We start from the raw sequence: 15,111 nt of genomic DNA, 5'->3' as shown, positions 1-15,111 counted from the left end.
AGAGCGACGCCCAACTTCAAAGCCACATAGTCAACCACAGTGTACCGTTATACGGTTCTTTTGATGTACATCAAAGGACTAAATTACCTGTTCTGTTCTGTTGCCTCCAGTTTTACGATGAGATAGTCCAGGGGTGTAGAGATCGTAAGTGATCGGAACCCCTGGAGTATCGAGGATGGAGACGGATGTGCACGTTAACTCACGTGAGAAATAGTAAATGTCTCAAAATCAAAACTGGTGTCGTATTTGCATTGATGAAAGTTGTTCTTTCTATTTATATTTCATTTTTAATTCTCAGTGTTAAAAAAAAATTGTTTCAATTTCCCCGTACATACATTTTGTACGTAACTTTCATTTGCTACGGGAAACGTACAAATACCAGGTACCCGAAAGTTCTTACATGTAAACGCGTGCGTCTTCAAACGATACCCCGTTAAACTGACTGGGCAAATATCTGAACGTCAGCGGTAGTGTACAGACCTGAGAATTGACGATTTTATTAAAGCTACCTAAGCAAGAACTGTTTACTCTTTAACTCTTCAGTTCGGCGCGGCTGCCTGCTAGAGACCTAGTTTGTGACCTTTACAACATGGCGCTGTCCAAGGTGACCGACGTGCTAGCAGATCTCCCCGTCGTTGTGAAGGCGTTGGGAGGGACAGTGCTTGCTGGGGCAGTGTTGGTCACTGGATGGAGGCTGATCAAAGGGCGTCAAACCAAAAGGTATACAACAGCCTACAGTGTAACGTGTTATACATTAGTTTAACAAGGAACGAACACGTACAGTGTATGTCGCCCATATTTTACACGAGTTAACTCCCCTTGTCCATATCGTGACTAACATTCTACATTAATTTACTAATAAGTCCTTTCCTTTCTCGCTATGATAGCAATTTTTCAAATAGAAAGTAATATGTAACTGATATAATCATTATTAAGGCAAAGTTTATATATTGTTTCTGCATGCGTATCATGTATCGATTTGTCTTTTAATAAACTGTGTATTTATTATCTGTATTGTTCCCTTATATTACTATCATACACAGTAAACATTATTAACAGTGTAGGCATCTATTCACTATCCTTACAGTAAAATCTACCCTCCTAACACCATAGTCCTCCACCAGATCGGCCGAGGTCCAAATGTCCCCAGCCTTACTCCATTCGCTATCAAACTGGAGACGTACTTCCGGATGGAGGGTATTCCCTATGAGGTACGTAATACAGTAAAACCTGTCTATATAAAGGACAACGAACAGCGAAAAATGATCTTACTAGTCAAGTGTGGCATTCATACAATTGTGATATTGCGCTAAAAGTGAAAATTTCGCAACTCTTAAAGATGCTCCACCGCTGACAAATAGTATTTTTTCACTATCAAAAACAACAGCAGACTATTTAGTATTTTTCTTCAGTTACAAAAGTTACTTACTTTACACCCTTACCACCATTGGCAAGTTTGAGCTTCTAATTTTAGTTTAAGTTAAAACTATGAAAAATTATTAATTGCATCCCGAAAAAATTCCGGGCCACTATATCTTATATAGAATGAAGTACTGATTGCTCACACACAAAGGCAAAATAAATTATTTTATATTATTTTTTGTGTTAATTAGACATATACATACACGATTAAACGCCAATTATTGTTCAAATGATGAATATCATTTATGTCCTCTCGGCGGTGGAGCATCTTTAAGATAGTGGTGTAAATATACAAGTGATCTTTATACAGAAGTGGTCGACAGACATACCAAGTAGCAATGATAAGTGTTTATGTATGGGGCTTGGCATTAAAGATTTCTCTTCTCCAGTTTCATATTTGGTGGTGTGAACAACATAAAAAAGGGTGTTCAGATATGTAACTTCATCGTGAAATCATAGTTCAATGTTGTTATTTTTAACAGAACAGTAATGTTGATAGGGTGTGGGTGTGTGAAGCTATGGAACTTCATAATTTAATTGTAATTTGTATCCTGAATAACTTAAAAATTTAAATATGGTAGGTGGAGCATAGCTGGTCCAGAACAGCCAAGAAAACAGGGAAGGTTCCCTTTATCGAGTACAATGGAGAAGAAATACCAGACAGCGAGTTTATCTTAGAGTTTCTAAGTAAGGAGAAAAACTTAGACCTTACCAAAGGGCTCACACAGGAGCAGATTGGAATCGGCAGGGCCTTCCAGAAAATGGTGGAGGAGGATCTATACTGGTAGGGTAGAAGATGCCATGTTTAATGTTTTTCTTTAATTCCTGTTCTTTGTATAATCTATCTTTAAAGTTCATGTTCTAAGGTGGAAATGAGATCAAAATACCATGGGACATGTGATTTTAGTCAGGAAATTGCGCCATGCAAAATCTCCCTATTAAAAGCATCTCTTCGGAGAAGATATCTCCCCATTAAAACTTTCTTTGGATGAGATCTCCCTCTTAATAATTTATACAGCTTTATTTATTTATTTCTTGCATCTATATAAAATTATCGACAGCAAAACTAAACGTTGACCACCCTAGTCGTTGCAATGGTGGCTTAATTTTGTTTATGTTTATTTATGTGTATTTTGAAGGTGTCTTGTTGCTGACCGATGGGTACTGGACGAAACAAATGGCTCATACAAAGCGTTTAAACTGTCTGGATTTGTCACGTAAGAATATCATTATGTTCATTGCTTAGTTTTCATTAATTTGAAATCAAATTGATATAATCAAAGTCTCTGTGGTGTTTTCTGCATTTGTTATCAGCTGGAGCACCATTATTTCAACACTTCGATGTACATAAAATGGACCTCCGTTGAAAATTGACCTCGGATCAGTTTTCAACGTTGAAAACGACCCCGAATGCCGTTGAAAATTGAACACGCCGTTGAAAATTGACAGTGTCTAGGGTCATTTCTCAACGGCAGGTCTGTTGAAAAATGACCGTTGAAAAATGACCTTGGCAAACTATCAACGGATGGTCTGTTGAAATATAACCCTAGTACATTCACATATATAACTGTTGCACAAACATAATTCTCGAATTCTGTTATCGCCGTTCCTAATATAAGCGACCCTTCTGTGCTGGTATTTAAATTACGTAATCACCTCGATTTGAATTGAAATTTGGTATTGTTATAATCGTAACAAATACCTCAATTAAATATTTTAAGTGCTTGTATGTTTATTATGGAGAATACGGCACTACAAAACTTTCTTTTTTCTATAGTCATTTTGTTCGTCCGTGTAGATAATGTTAATTTAATTGTTCTCAAACTGAGGAATGGCTATATAACACTGAGGTAACGTAGTAAACAAAAAGGAATTGTTGTTTTCAGCTGCATGCTAAGTTTGTACTATCTATGTGGTGTTCGCTTCCGAGTACCAGTGGATAGTGTTACAAAACTATCATTATGGGATTTTTATGATTATATTTTCAACGATTTTACGTTTGTCAGATATTCAGTAATTGTTAATATATATTTATTCCCTGCAATACAAGAATGCATGTATTATATATCTGCGTATGGATCAGTTATGTTGTGTTCTGCGTATGGTTATGTTGTAATATTTACATTTTCGTTGCATTGTTACTACATGAGCCTACCAAATTCTGTTTCGGTTCATAGGACTATGATCCGAATGCGCGATAAGTGGTTGAAATGCAAATATCGCGGTTCATGATTTATTTTCCTGTAATGCAGTGGTGGTTCATATGCCTATGATCCGAAACGGAAAGCAGTTTAATGCTTAAATGTGTTGTTGTGTTGTTTTGTGTTTTTGTGGTGTTGTTGTGTGTTGTTTTGTTGTTGTGTGATGTTGTGTTGTTGTGTTGTGTGGTGGTGTTGTGTGTTGTGTTGTGTTGTTATGTGTGGTCTGTCATGTTATTGTGTTGTGTGTCATGGGTGTGTTGTTGTGTGGCTCTGTTTTGTGTTGGGTTATGTAATTGTGTTGTGTGATATTGGTGTGTTGTGTGGCTCTGTTTTGTGTTGTGTTATGTTGTTGCGTATTGTGTTGGTGTTCCGTGTTTGTGTAATATGTTGTTACGTGATGTTTTTATGTATTTTTTTGTTTTGGTGTTGTATTGTTGTTGTGTTGTGTTGTTGTGTGATGTTTTGTTGTGTGATTTTGTGTTGTATTATGTTGTGTGATGTTGTGTTGTGTGATGTTATCGCGTGTTGTGTTGTTGTGTGTTATTATGCTGTTTCTGGGTTGTGTTGTATTGTTGTTGCGTGGTTGTGTGTTGTGTTAGGTGTTGTTGTGTGTTGTGTTAGGTGTTGTTGTGTGATGTTTTGTTGTTATGTTATGTTGTGTTGTGAGATGTGTTGTGTTTTTGTGTTGTTGTGTGTTGTTGTTAGGTGTTTTTGTGTTGCTGTTGCGTGTTTGTGTGATGTGCTGTTGTGTGATGTGCTGTTGTGTGATGTTGTGTTGTGTGATGTTGTGTTGTGTAGTGTTGTTGAGTGTTGTTGGATGTTGTTGTATTGTTGCGTGGTTGTGTGTTGTGGTGTGGTTGTGTTGTGTGTTGTTGTGTTGTGTGATTTTTTGTGTTATGATGTTGTGTCGTGTTGTTGTGTAATGTTGCCTTGTGTTGTGTGGTTGTGTGTTGTGTGATGTTGTGTTTAGTCTGATGCGTTGTTGTGTGATGTTATGTTGTGTTGTCTGATGTTGCGTTATTTTGTTGTGTTTTGTTGTGTGGTGTGATGTGTTGTTGTGTGGTGTTGTGTAATGTTGTTGGTGTGTTGCTGTGCTATGTGATGCTGTGTGGTTTCGTGGTGTTGTGGTATCGTGTTGTGTTGTTGTGTAAAACGAGTTCTTATGGGGTCACTTTTCAACGGGGTCTATTTTCAATGGGTCGGTGTAAAAAGTTCGCTGAAAGTTCAGTTTTCAACGGTTTTCGGGGTCATTTATCAACGTTGAAAAATGACCCGAGGTCAGTTTTCAACGGGGGTCCATTTTCAGCGTTACACCGGACATATTTAGAAATATGTGAATCAATACAAAATATTAGGAAAGGGAAAGATGAAATGGAATATTTAGTCTGGGCTTGTTCTTTGTTTTAAACTATGCTTTACTGAGTAATGCATTGATAGGTTTGATTGGGACACACGTATTTTGTATTTATGATGATCCGTTTTCATAGAGATACGGACACTTCTATATATTTATACATAGATAGAGATGTCCGTATCTCTAGACCCAACGATATTCTGAATTATTCTCTATCAAATATTAACGATTAACGACGGGAAAGGAAGGTGAAGTTTGTTGTAGCGATTTACTGTTTACTTTTCAATCATACAAGGCTTACGTTATGTTAAGAAGACGAATTTGATCGTACTTTGATCTTCCAAGGAACACTATGTTTCTGTGCTTGTGTTGTAGCCACAAAGTGAAGACTATGAAAGCAGCAATTACTTGTTAATTAAGATGACGTCAGGTTCTAATAATTTCTACTTCAAAACATATTTGTGTTATGGATACCACATGTACAGTCAACGCACGACTATAGTATAGAAAATATCTAAAAAAAATATTACAATTAAAACTTTCAATATGTTTCATATATGAATATATTTTCATAAAAATGTAATAAGTTTAAAACATATCACCATAATTGAGTCTGCAACAAAAATCATAAACGTTTTTCTTATAGCTTTTTAGCTAAACGAAGCCTTAGAAAACAGCTTTGGAACCGAGGGATATTGCGGTATACACCAGAACAAATCCGTCACATCATGACAGAAGATCTGAAGGCTTTATCTCACTACCTTGGTAAGCAAAACTGGGAGCATTGTCACAAAGTTGTGATTAACTCAAGTTTGATTGATTGTACGGCAACGTTGATAACATTTATACTCATACAAACTGTATCTGCACAATTTTTATATGTTTTGCCTGATATCATTCCGCCAGAGTTAATTATCATTGTCAGTATTGTATTTTATGTTTAACTGGACATCCAAATATCCAAATAACATCTTATTTTACCTATTATTTCAGGCCCAAAGAAGTTTTTGTTTGGTGACAAAGCCTGTAAATTCGACTGTGCCATTTTCGGTTTATTGGCTGAAATGAAATGGGCGTCATTCGGAGGAATCGCATCATCTGTTATCAACGGTAAGACTTCTGCTACTAATCGTAGATGTCTTGTTTAATATGCAAGTAAATGTATACTTCACAATAATCAATATAATGTTTCATTTTATACACTACCGTTTCCTGAAAGGAATAGTGTTTAATCTTTCCAAAGACGACGGTTTTGAATTGATACTTTAAGTTTAGCTCAGCTGACATTTCGGAATATGAATTCATTTCATGGTACGACATAGGTCTGTCCGTCCGTCCTGGTGTGATATCATTTATTGTCATTTAAATCGCTACGAGTCGCAACGTACTGAACAAAGTTATTATATCTAACCATTGTTATGTAATGCTAGCACAGGCCACTGGAGTGAAGGACTAGGGAAATAACCTAGTATTAATACTAGTAGTTACTACATTTAAAACGAGATGTAACTAAATGATGACCAACTCGTTGAAACGGATTTTTAAAAAGTTATTTTATAAAGTAAAGGTAGCTTATTTATGGATTTTGTTAATTGATCAGATATTATTTTTATAAGATTCTGAATATACAGATTTTTTTTTGTGTGAATTTTAATTGGTTTACTTACAGAGTACCCTAGCCTGTGTGCTTACTGTGACCAGATGAAGGAGACATTCTGGTCGGATTGGGACGAACTCACCCAGACGGACTGTAAACGATAACAAAAGCTGGCTGTATGGCCACTAACTAATGAGGATTTGCACAATAACAAAAGTTGCTGTTTATAGTGACAAACTAACGATTTGAAATGACGTATTTTGCTGCTATACTTACGATGATTTGTATGATTAAGCACTGTAGTACTCTATGTGTTAATTTTAATACTAGGGGTAGGTTTTAGAGGAAGTTATATTACAAGTATGAATAGCATTATAAATATTTCCACAGCTGACTTCAAGGAACGGTCTCTTGTATGCACCTGTATTTTAATTAAAGTTTTGTACGCAGATTTACAACTTGTATATCATATTTTTACATGTATGTTATCATATGCATTTTCATATGAATGTTTAGATTAAGACTTAGTTGACAAAGTGTATTGAGTTGGGCGTGTTCAGTCATGTTTATCGTTATATTAATTTAAGGAAATAAAGAATGTGGGGTAAATTTGTGAAAGATTTTCTGAATTATCTGTCCATATTTATACTTTATACTTTTTATCCATTGAAATCATCGACTGTTTATGTTATTCATCATCCTGAGAATTTTCGCTAACATGAAAGACTGTGAATAAAGTGTAGTGAACCGCATGATAACCCTGTCAGTGAACCGCATGATAACCCTGTCAGTGAACCGCATGATAACCCTGTCAGTGAACCGCGTGATAACCCTGTCAGTGAACCGCATGATAATCCTGTCAGTGAACCGCATGATAACCCTGTCAGTAAACCGCATGATAACCCTGTCAGTGAACCGCATGGCATGATAACCCTGTCAGTGAACCGCATGGCATGATAACCCTGTCAGTGAACCGCATGATAACCCTGTCCGTGAACCGCATGGCATGATAATCCTGTCAGTGAACCGTATGATAACCCTTTCAGTGAACCGCATGATAACCCTGTCAGTGAACCGCATGATAATCCTGTCAGTGAACCGCATGATAACCCTGTCAGTGAACCGCATGATAATCCTGTCAGTGAACCGCATGATAACCTGTCAGTATACTGTATGATAATCCTGTCAGTGAACCGCACGATAACCCTGTCAGTGAACCGCATTATAATCCTGTCAGTGAACCGCATGGCATGATAACCCTGTCAGTGAACCGCATGATAACCCTGTTAGTGAACCGCATGATAACCCTGTCAGTGAACCGCATGGCATGATAAATCTGTCAGTGAACCGCATGATAACCCTGTCAGTGAACCGCATGATAACCCTGTCAGTGAACCGCATGGCATGATAACCCTGTCAGTGAACCGCATGATAACCCTGTCAGTGAACCGCATGGCATGATAACCCTGTCAGTGAACCGCATGATAACCCTGTCAGTGAACCGCATGATAACCCTGTCAGTGAACCGCATGATAATCCTGTCAGTGAAACGCATGATAACCCTGTCAGTGAACCGCATGATAATCCTGTCAGTGAACCGCATGATAACTTGTCAGTGAACCGCATGATAACCCTGTAAGTGAACCGCACGATAACCCTGTCAGTGAACCGCATGATAATCCTGTCAGTGAAACGCATGATAACCCTGTCAGTGAACCGCATGATAATCCTGTCAGTGAACCGCATGATAACCTGTCAGTATACTGTATGATAATCCTGTCAGTGAACCGCACGATAACCCTGTCAGTGAACCGCACGATAACCCTGTCAGTGAACCGCACGATAACCCTGTCAGTGAACCGCATGATAACCCTGTCAGTGAACCGCATGATAACCCTGTCAGTGAACCGCATGATAACCCTGTCAGTGAACCGCATGATAATCCTGTCAGTGAACCGCATGATAACCCTGTCAGTGAACCGCATGGCATGATAACCCTGTCAGTGAACCGTATGATAACCCTTTCAGTGAACCGCATGATAACCCTGTCAGTGAACCGCATGATAATCCTGTCAGTGAACCGCATGATAACCCTGTCAGTGAACCGCATGATAACCCTGTCAGTGAACCGCATGATAACCCTGTCAGTGAACCGTATGATAATTCTGTCAGTGAACCGCACGATAACCCTGTCAGTGAACCGCATTATAATCCTGTCAGTGAACCGCATGGCATGATAACCCTGTCAGTGAACCGCATGATAACCCTGTTAGTGAACCGCATGATGATACCCTGTCAGTGAACCGCATGGCATGATAATCCTGTCAGTGAACCGTATGATAACCCTTTCAGTGAACCGCATGATAACCCTGTCAGTGAACCGCATGATAATCCTGTCAGTGAACCGCATGATAACCCTGTCAGTGAACCGCATGATAATCCTGTCAGTGAACCGCATGATAACCCTGTCAGTGAACCGCATGATAACCCTGTCAGTGAACCGCATGATAACCCTGTCAGTGAACCGCATGATAATCCTGTCAGTGAACCGCATGTATGATAATCCTGTCAGTGAACCGCACGATAACCCTGTCAGTGAACCGCATTATAATCCTGTCAGTGAACCGCATGGCATGATAACCCTGTCAGTGAACCGCATGATAACCCTGTTAGTGAACCGCATGATAACCCTGTCAGTGAACCGCATGGCATGATAATCCTGTCAGTGAACCGCATGATAACCCTGTCAGTGAACCGCATGATAACCCTGTCCGTGAACCGCATGGCATGATAATCCTGTCAGTGAACCGCATGATAACCCTGTCAGTGAACCGCATGATAATCCTGTCAGTGAAACGCATGATAACCCTGTCAGTGAACCGCATGATAATCCTGTCAGTGAACCGCATGATAATCCTGTCAGTGAACCGCATGATAACCCTGTAAGTGAACCGCACGATAACCCTGTCAGTGAACCGCATGATAATCCTGTCAGTGAAACGCATGATAACCCTGTCAGTGACCGCATGATAATCCTGTCAGTGAACCGCATGATAACCCTGTCAGTGAACCGCATGATAATCCTGTCAGTGAACCGCATGATAACCCTGTCAGTGAACCGCACGATAACCCTGTCAGTGAACCGCACGATAACCCTGTCAGTGAACCGCATGATAACCCTGTCAGTGAACCGCATGATAACCCTGTCAGTGAACCGCATGATAACCCTGTCAGTGAACCGCATGATAACCCTGTCAGTGAACCGCATGATAACCCTGTCAGTGAACCGCATGATAATCCTGTCAGTGAACCGCATGATAACCCTGTCAGTGAACCGCATGGCATGATAACCCTGTCAGTGAACCGCATGATAATCCTGTCAGTGAACCGCATGATAATCCTGTCAGTGAACCGCATGGCATGATAACCCTGTCAGTGAACCGCATGATAACCTGTCAGTATACTGTATGATAACCCTGTCAGTGAACCGCATGATAACCCTGTCAGTGAACCGCATGATAACCCTGTCAGTATACTGTATGATAACCCTGTCAGTGAACCGCATGATAACCTGTCAGTATACTGTATGATAACCCTGTCAGTGAACCGCATGATAACCCTGTCAAGTATGGAAGAAACTTATTACCGTATGGAACACCAAAACACCTGTAGTACGTATATAATATGGCAATATTAAAATATGACAATTACATCGCTTTTGATTTATCACAGAAGTTTCTTTATGGCAAAATTTATTAATATAAAGCCGATATTGCAAATAAAAGTTGTCAAGTTTGGCGTAACCTGATCCATATTCGTGTGTGGCATAACCTGATCCATATTCGTGTGTGGCATAACCTGATCCATATTCGTGTGTGGCATAACCTGATCCATATTCGTGTGTGGCATAATCTGATCCATATTCGTACCCCACAACCAGACCCAGGCAACACAACCAAAGGCCAAAATGTTGGACGCCATTTTCTAACTATTCCACATTCACAAATAATTCGCCCCGTATAGCATACACTTTCAGGCACGCCTCGGGTTGACCTACCAACAGTTTCCACATTTGGATTTGATATATTCCTTCATTTCAAACCAAGTAAACCCAACTGAATTCAGACTCATTTGATTGGTATTAAATTAATGGAAGATTTCATTCATTCGCACCATCAACACCAATATTATATCACTGGTGTAGATAAGTTAACATATCAATCAGAGAAAGGGAAAGCGCAAAGGTTACACATTATGTCAAGTTTAATTGATCTTAAACTGACGGCTAAGCCTTCTCTATAATATGATTCCTGTTATAAATTTCTGAATTGGTTAAAGTAACCTGAATCATTTACATAACAATAACTGGATATGCAAAATATACAAAGAAAACATTATCTGTCGAAAATATGAAACATGGAAAAGCCAATAACAGTCGCAAGTATTTACATTAACAATTAAAATTAACATTGCGATTAAATCTAGTATGTTTAATATTTTAATTAGGTTGGTTGGTAATTCTAAACTTAAGGATGTATCTAGATAGAATTCTATAAAATCAATTTGTGTTAATAGTCTCTCTCAATGTGGAGCGCGCAACAGAATGTCAAATTAATTATTTGATCCCAGAAACGTTTAGAGTTACCTACCTTCCTATATTATGATACAATATTATTACCTATATGTGTGAGCGTATTTTTCATATTTTGTTTAGGTTGCTTTAACATTTTAAACTAGTAGAGCGACACATTTCTATATAATTAGTTTTTGTTTATACATCATGTCCTACATAGTAAAACCATTTCCATTTACTGACATACGATAGCAAATTGATATTTGGGAATGTAGCTAAATGATAGCTCAAACGTTCAGCTTTACAATATGGTGCGTGTCACCGTAACAATACTAATTATTGTCTAAGAGCAATACAAACTACTCTCATGGAATAAAGGAAGATATTTTGTAGAACATACATGTACATGTCATTTTTTGCGGTTGTTCATATATTTCCTCATCCTCGAAGTATTTCTCACATGATCTTCACAAACTTACATCCAAACAAGTTTATTATCTGTTGGATACTTTGTTTCCATCTCCGTTTTTGTCTATTATCTCTTGGATACTTTGTTTCCATCTCCGTTTTTGTCTATTATAATTTGGATACTTTGTTTCCATCTCCGTTTTTGTCTATTATAATTTGGATACTTTGTTTCCATCTCCGTTTTTGTCTATTATAATTTGGATACTTTGTTTCCATCTCCGTTTTTGTCTATTATAATTTGGATACTTTGTTTCCATCTCCGTTTTTGTCTATTATCTCTTGGATACTTTGTTTCCATCTCCGTTTTTGTCTATTATAATTTGGATACTTTGTTTCCATCTCCGTTTTTGTCTATTATAATTTGGATACTTTGTTTCCATCTCCGTTTTTGTCTATTATCTCTTGGATACTTTGTTTCCATCTCCGTCTTTGTCTATAATAATTTGGATACTTTGTTTCCATCTCCGTTTTTGTCTATTATAATTTGGATACTTTGTTTCCATCTCCGTTTTTGTCTATTATAATTTGGATACTTTGTTTCCATCTCCGTTTTTGTCTATTATAATTTGGATACTTTGTTTCCATCTCCGTTTTTGTCTATTATAATTTGGATACTTTGTTTCCATCTCCGTTTTTGTCTATTATAATTTGGATACTTTGTTTCCATCTCCGTTTTTGTCTATTATAATTTGGATACTTTGTTTCCATCTCCGTTTTTGTCTATCATCTCTTGGATACTTTGTTTCCATCTCCGTTTTTGTCTATTATCTCTTGGATACTTTGTTTCCATCTCCGTTTTTGTCTATTATAATTTGGATACTTTGTTTCCATCTCCGTTTTTGTCTATTATAATTTGGATACTTTGTTTCCATCTCCGTTTTTGTCTATTATAATTTGGATACTTTGTTTCCATCTCCGTTTTTGTCTATTATAATTTGGATACTTTGTTTCCATCTCCGTTTTTGTCTATTATAATTTGGATACTTTGTTTCCATCTCCGTTTTTGTCTATTATAATTTGGATACTTTGTTTCCATCTCCGTTTTTGTCTATTATAATTTGGATACTTTGTTTCCATCTCCGTTTTTGTCTATTATAATTTGGATACTTTGTTTCCATCTCCGTTTTTGTCTATTATAATTTGGATACTTTGTTTCCATCTCCGTTTTTGTCTATTATAATTTGGATACTTTGTTTCCATCTCCGTTTTTGTCTATTATCTCTTGGATACTTTGTTTCCATCTCCGTCTTTGTCTATAATAATTTGGATACTTTGTTTCCATCTCCGTTTTTGTCTATTATAATTTGGATACTTTGTTTCCATCTCCGTTTTTGTCTATTATAATTTGGATACTTTGTTTCCATCTCCGTTTTTGTCTATTATAATTTGGATACTTTGTTTCCATCTCCGTTTTTGTCTATTATAATTTGGATACTTTGTTTCCATCTCCGTTTTTGTCTATTATAATTTGGATACTTTGTTTCCATCTCCGTTTTTGTCTATTATAATTTGGATACTTTGTTTCCATCTCCGTTTTTGTCTATCATCTCTTGGATACTTTGTTTCCATCTCCGTTTTTGTCTATTATCTCTTGGATACTTTGTTTCCATCTCCGTTTTTGTCTATTATAATTTGGATACTTTGTTTCCATCTCCGTTTTTGTCTATTAAATTTGGATACTTTGTTTCCATCTCCGTTTTTGTCTATTATAATTTGGATACTTTGTTTCCATCTCCGTTTTTGTCTATTATAATTTGGATACTTTGTTTCCATCTCCGTTTTTGTCTATTATAATTTGGATACTTTGTTTCCATCTCCGTTTTTGTCTATTATAATTTGGATACTTTGTTTCCATCTCCGTTTTTGTCTATTATATTTGGATACTTTGTTTCCATCTCCGTTTTTGTCTATTATAATTTGGATACTTTGTTTCCATCTCCGTTTTTGTCTATTATAATTTGGATACTTTGTTTCCATCTCCGTTTTTGTCTATTATAATTTGGATACTTTGTTTCCATCTCCGTTTTTGTCTATTATAATTTGGATACTTTGTTTCCATCTCCGTTTTTGTCTATTATAATTTGGATACTTTGTTTCCATCTCCGTTTTTGTCTATTATAATTTGGATACTTTGTTTCCATCTCCGTTTTTGTCTATTATAATTTGGATACTTTGTTTCCATCTCTGTTCTTATATCAACCTGTTTTATTGATATTGACAGCATAGTTTGGTCTTCTGGAGTGAATAGCAGGGAGGGCTTTATATATTAAGTTTTATATCTATATTGATGCATGCTTCTTGACTTCATGTAAACATACACATATATATGTTACACTATATCGCTATTATTGGTTCCAATAAATGGACACTTGTTTGATATTTTTCCTGATGATCTAAGCTATAACTTATGGAACGCTTTTATTCTCTATCTGAAATATAAGGTAGTCTTTTTCCCAGTAACATTATTCAATGAATCATGTAAGTAACACTGTATTTGCCTTTCGCAGAAGGGCTCTTACACCATTTTCCATATTCAACATATTTAATTTTAAACACAAACTTATATCACTCTCATATTATTAAAGATTTGAATCTAAAGCACGTCACAGAAAATTGATACCTTGTACATATCTCCACTATATTGACTCTTTCCCCCACTCGATATGGACTTGTATTCTAATCCCGGTGACGGAGCGAGTCCTTGCGTACCTAGCATTATCTCCCATTGTTGAAACTGGACCCATGTCCACTCCCGGAAGTTTCCTTTCTAACATTCATTGTTGATATGTCTAACCACTCATACGACATTTGTTTGTTCGCCTCTAACACCAAGTGAACAGCCACTGTCAAACTCTCTGATAAACCAAATACTTAACTGATATTTGCCGAGATATACGATTTGTCTTTGACGTATGGGGGCGACCACGTCGAATCAATTACCTTTTAAAGATATTCAGAAATATTAAACAGGCGTGTTTAAGACATTCCAACCGATTCATGTGTCAGTGTATCATTATCTCATAACATGAGTTGCTTTTTAATCCTTTCTGGTTTTTGATGAAATTAATTAAAAGGAGAAGTATTTAAAGTGTAGTTGGTATGTATACATTGAAGGAGAGACTATGCGTGCCAAACAAAATGTACAATAACGTACCATCTCTAACACAATAAAAAATAACGATGGCGTGAATCTCATACATAGACACTTAGATTTATTTTGACAACATATACGAAATATATATAGAATATATAGTACTGTTGATAATGAAATAATATATTAGAAATAATAATAGAGAAATTCACAGATTTACGTGTTAATTTTCGGTTTAAGAATACTTTTGAGGCTAATTTCTCCATTTAATAAAACAAATATTTAACTGTTCTCGAGTTAACAGCATTTTCTGGGACACTATTCAATATTATCACATGACTCAATACGTAAATGACTGCTTTCTCAACCACAACCGTGAATGGTCTCTGTGGCTGGCCGTTGTTC

At 36.9% G+C, this 15,111-nt stretch overlaps 2 protein-coding genes across 2 annotated transcripts; both read left to right on the top strand.

Moving 5' to 3' along the window:
• Positions 1 to 561: 561 nt before the first annotated feature.
• LOC138325948 (failed axon connections homolog) lies at positions 562 to 7,192 on the top strand. Its single transcript, XM_069271966.1, has 7 exons — positions 562 to 720; positions 1,088 to 1,211; positions 2,004 to 2,206; positions 2,562 to 2,639; positions 5,624 to 5,742; positions 5,971 to 6,087; positions 6,647 to 7,192. The coding sequence occupies exons 1-7, from the start codon at positions 590 to 592 to the stop codon at positions 6,736 to 6,738; spliced, it is 864 nt and encodes a 287-aa protein (XP_069128067.1). The 5' UTR covers positions 562 to 589; the 3' UTR covers positions 6,739 to 7,192.
• A 181-nt stretch (positions 7,193 to 7,373) lies between these two features.
• Positions 7,374 to 9,998, top strand: LOC138326528 (fap1 adhesin-like). The gene is made up of 6 exons (XM_069272627.1): positions 7,374 to 7,432; positions 7,621 to 7,734; positions 8,048 to 8,209; positions 8,603 to 8,842; positions 8,927 to 9,124; positions 9,617 to 9,998. Exons 1-6 carry the CDS (start codon positions 7,374 to 7,376, stop codon positions 9,996 to 9,998), a joined length of 1,155 nt encoding a protein of 384 aa, XP_069128728.1.
• The last annotated feature ends 5,113 nt before the right edge of the window (positions 9,999 to 15,111 follow it).

The sequence above is a fragment of the Argopecten irradians genome, chromosome 6, assembly GCF_041381155.1.
Source record: "Argopecten irradians isolate NY chromosome 6, Ai_NY, whole genome shotgun sequence".
Classification (NCBI taxonomy): Eukaryota; Metazoa; Mollusca; class Bivalvia; order Pectinida; family Pectinidae; genus Argopecten; species Argopecten irradians.
This window is presented reverse-complemented; position numbering and strand designations above follow the sequence as displayed.

Bases quoted from the DNA above. Each gene is read 5' to 3' on its own strand.
- LOC138326528 (XM_069272627.1), top strand. From the start codon at position 7,374: ATGATAACCCTGTCAGTGAACCGCGTGATAACCCTGTCAGTGAACCGC. The intron at 7,433-7,620 runs GTCAGTGAACCG...TAACCCTTTCAG, and splicing joins GTGAACCGCATGATAATCCT to TGAACCGCATGATAACCCTG. The intron at 8,210-8,602 runs GTAAGTGAACCG...TAACCCTTTCAG, and splicing joins GTGAACCGCATGATAACCCT to TGAACCGCATGATAACCCTG.
- LOC138325948 (XM_069271966.1), top strand. From the start codon at position 590: ATGGCGCTGTCCAAGGTGACCGACGTGCTAGCAGATCTCCCCGTCGTT. The intron at 2,640-5,623 runs GTAAGAATATCA...TTTTTCTTATAG, and splicing joins AAACTGTCTGGATTTGTCAC to CTTTTTAGCTAAACGAAGCC. The intron at 5,743-5,970 runs GTAAGCAAAACT...CTATTATTTCAG, and splicing joins GGCTTTATCTCACTACCTTG to GCCCAAAGAAGTTTTTGTTT.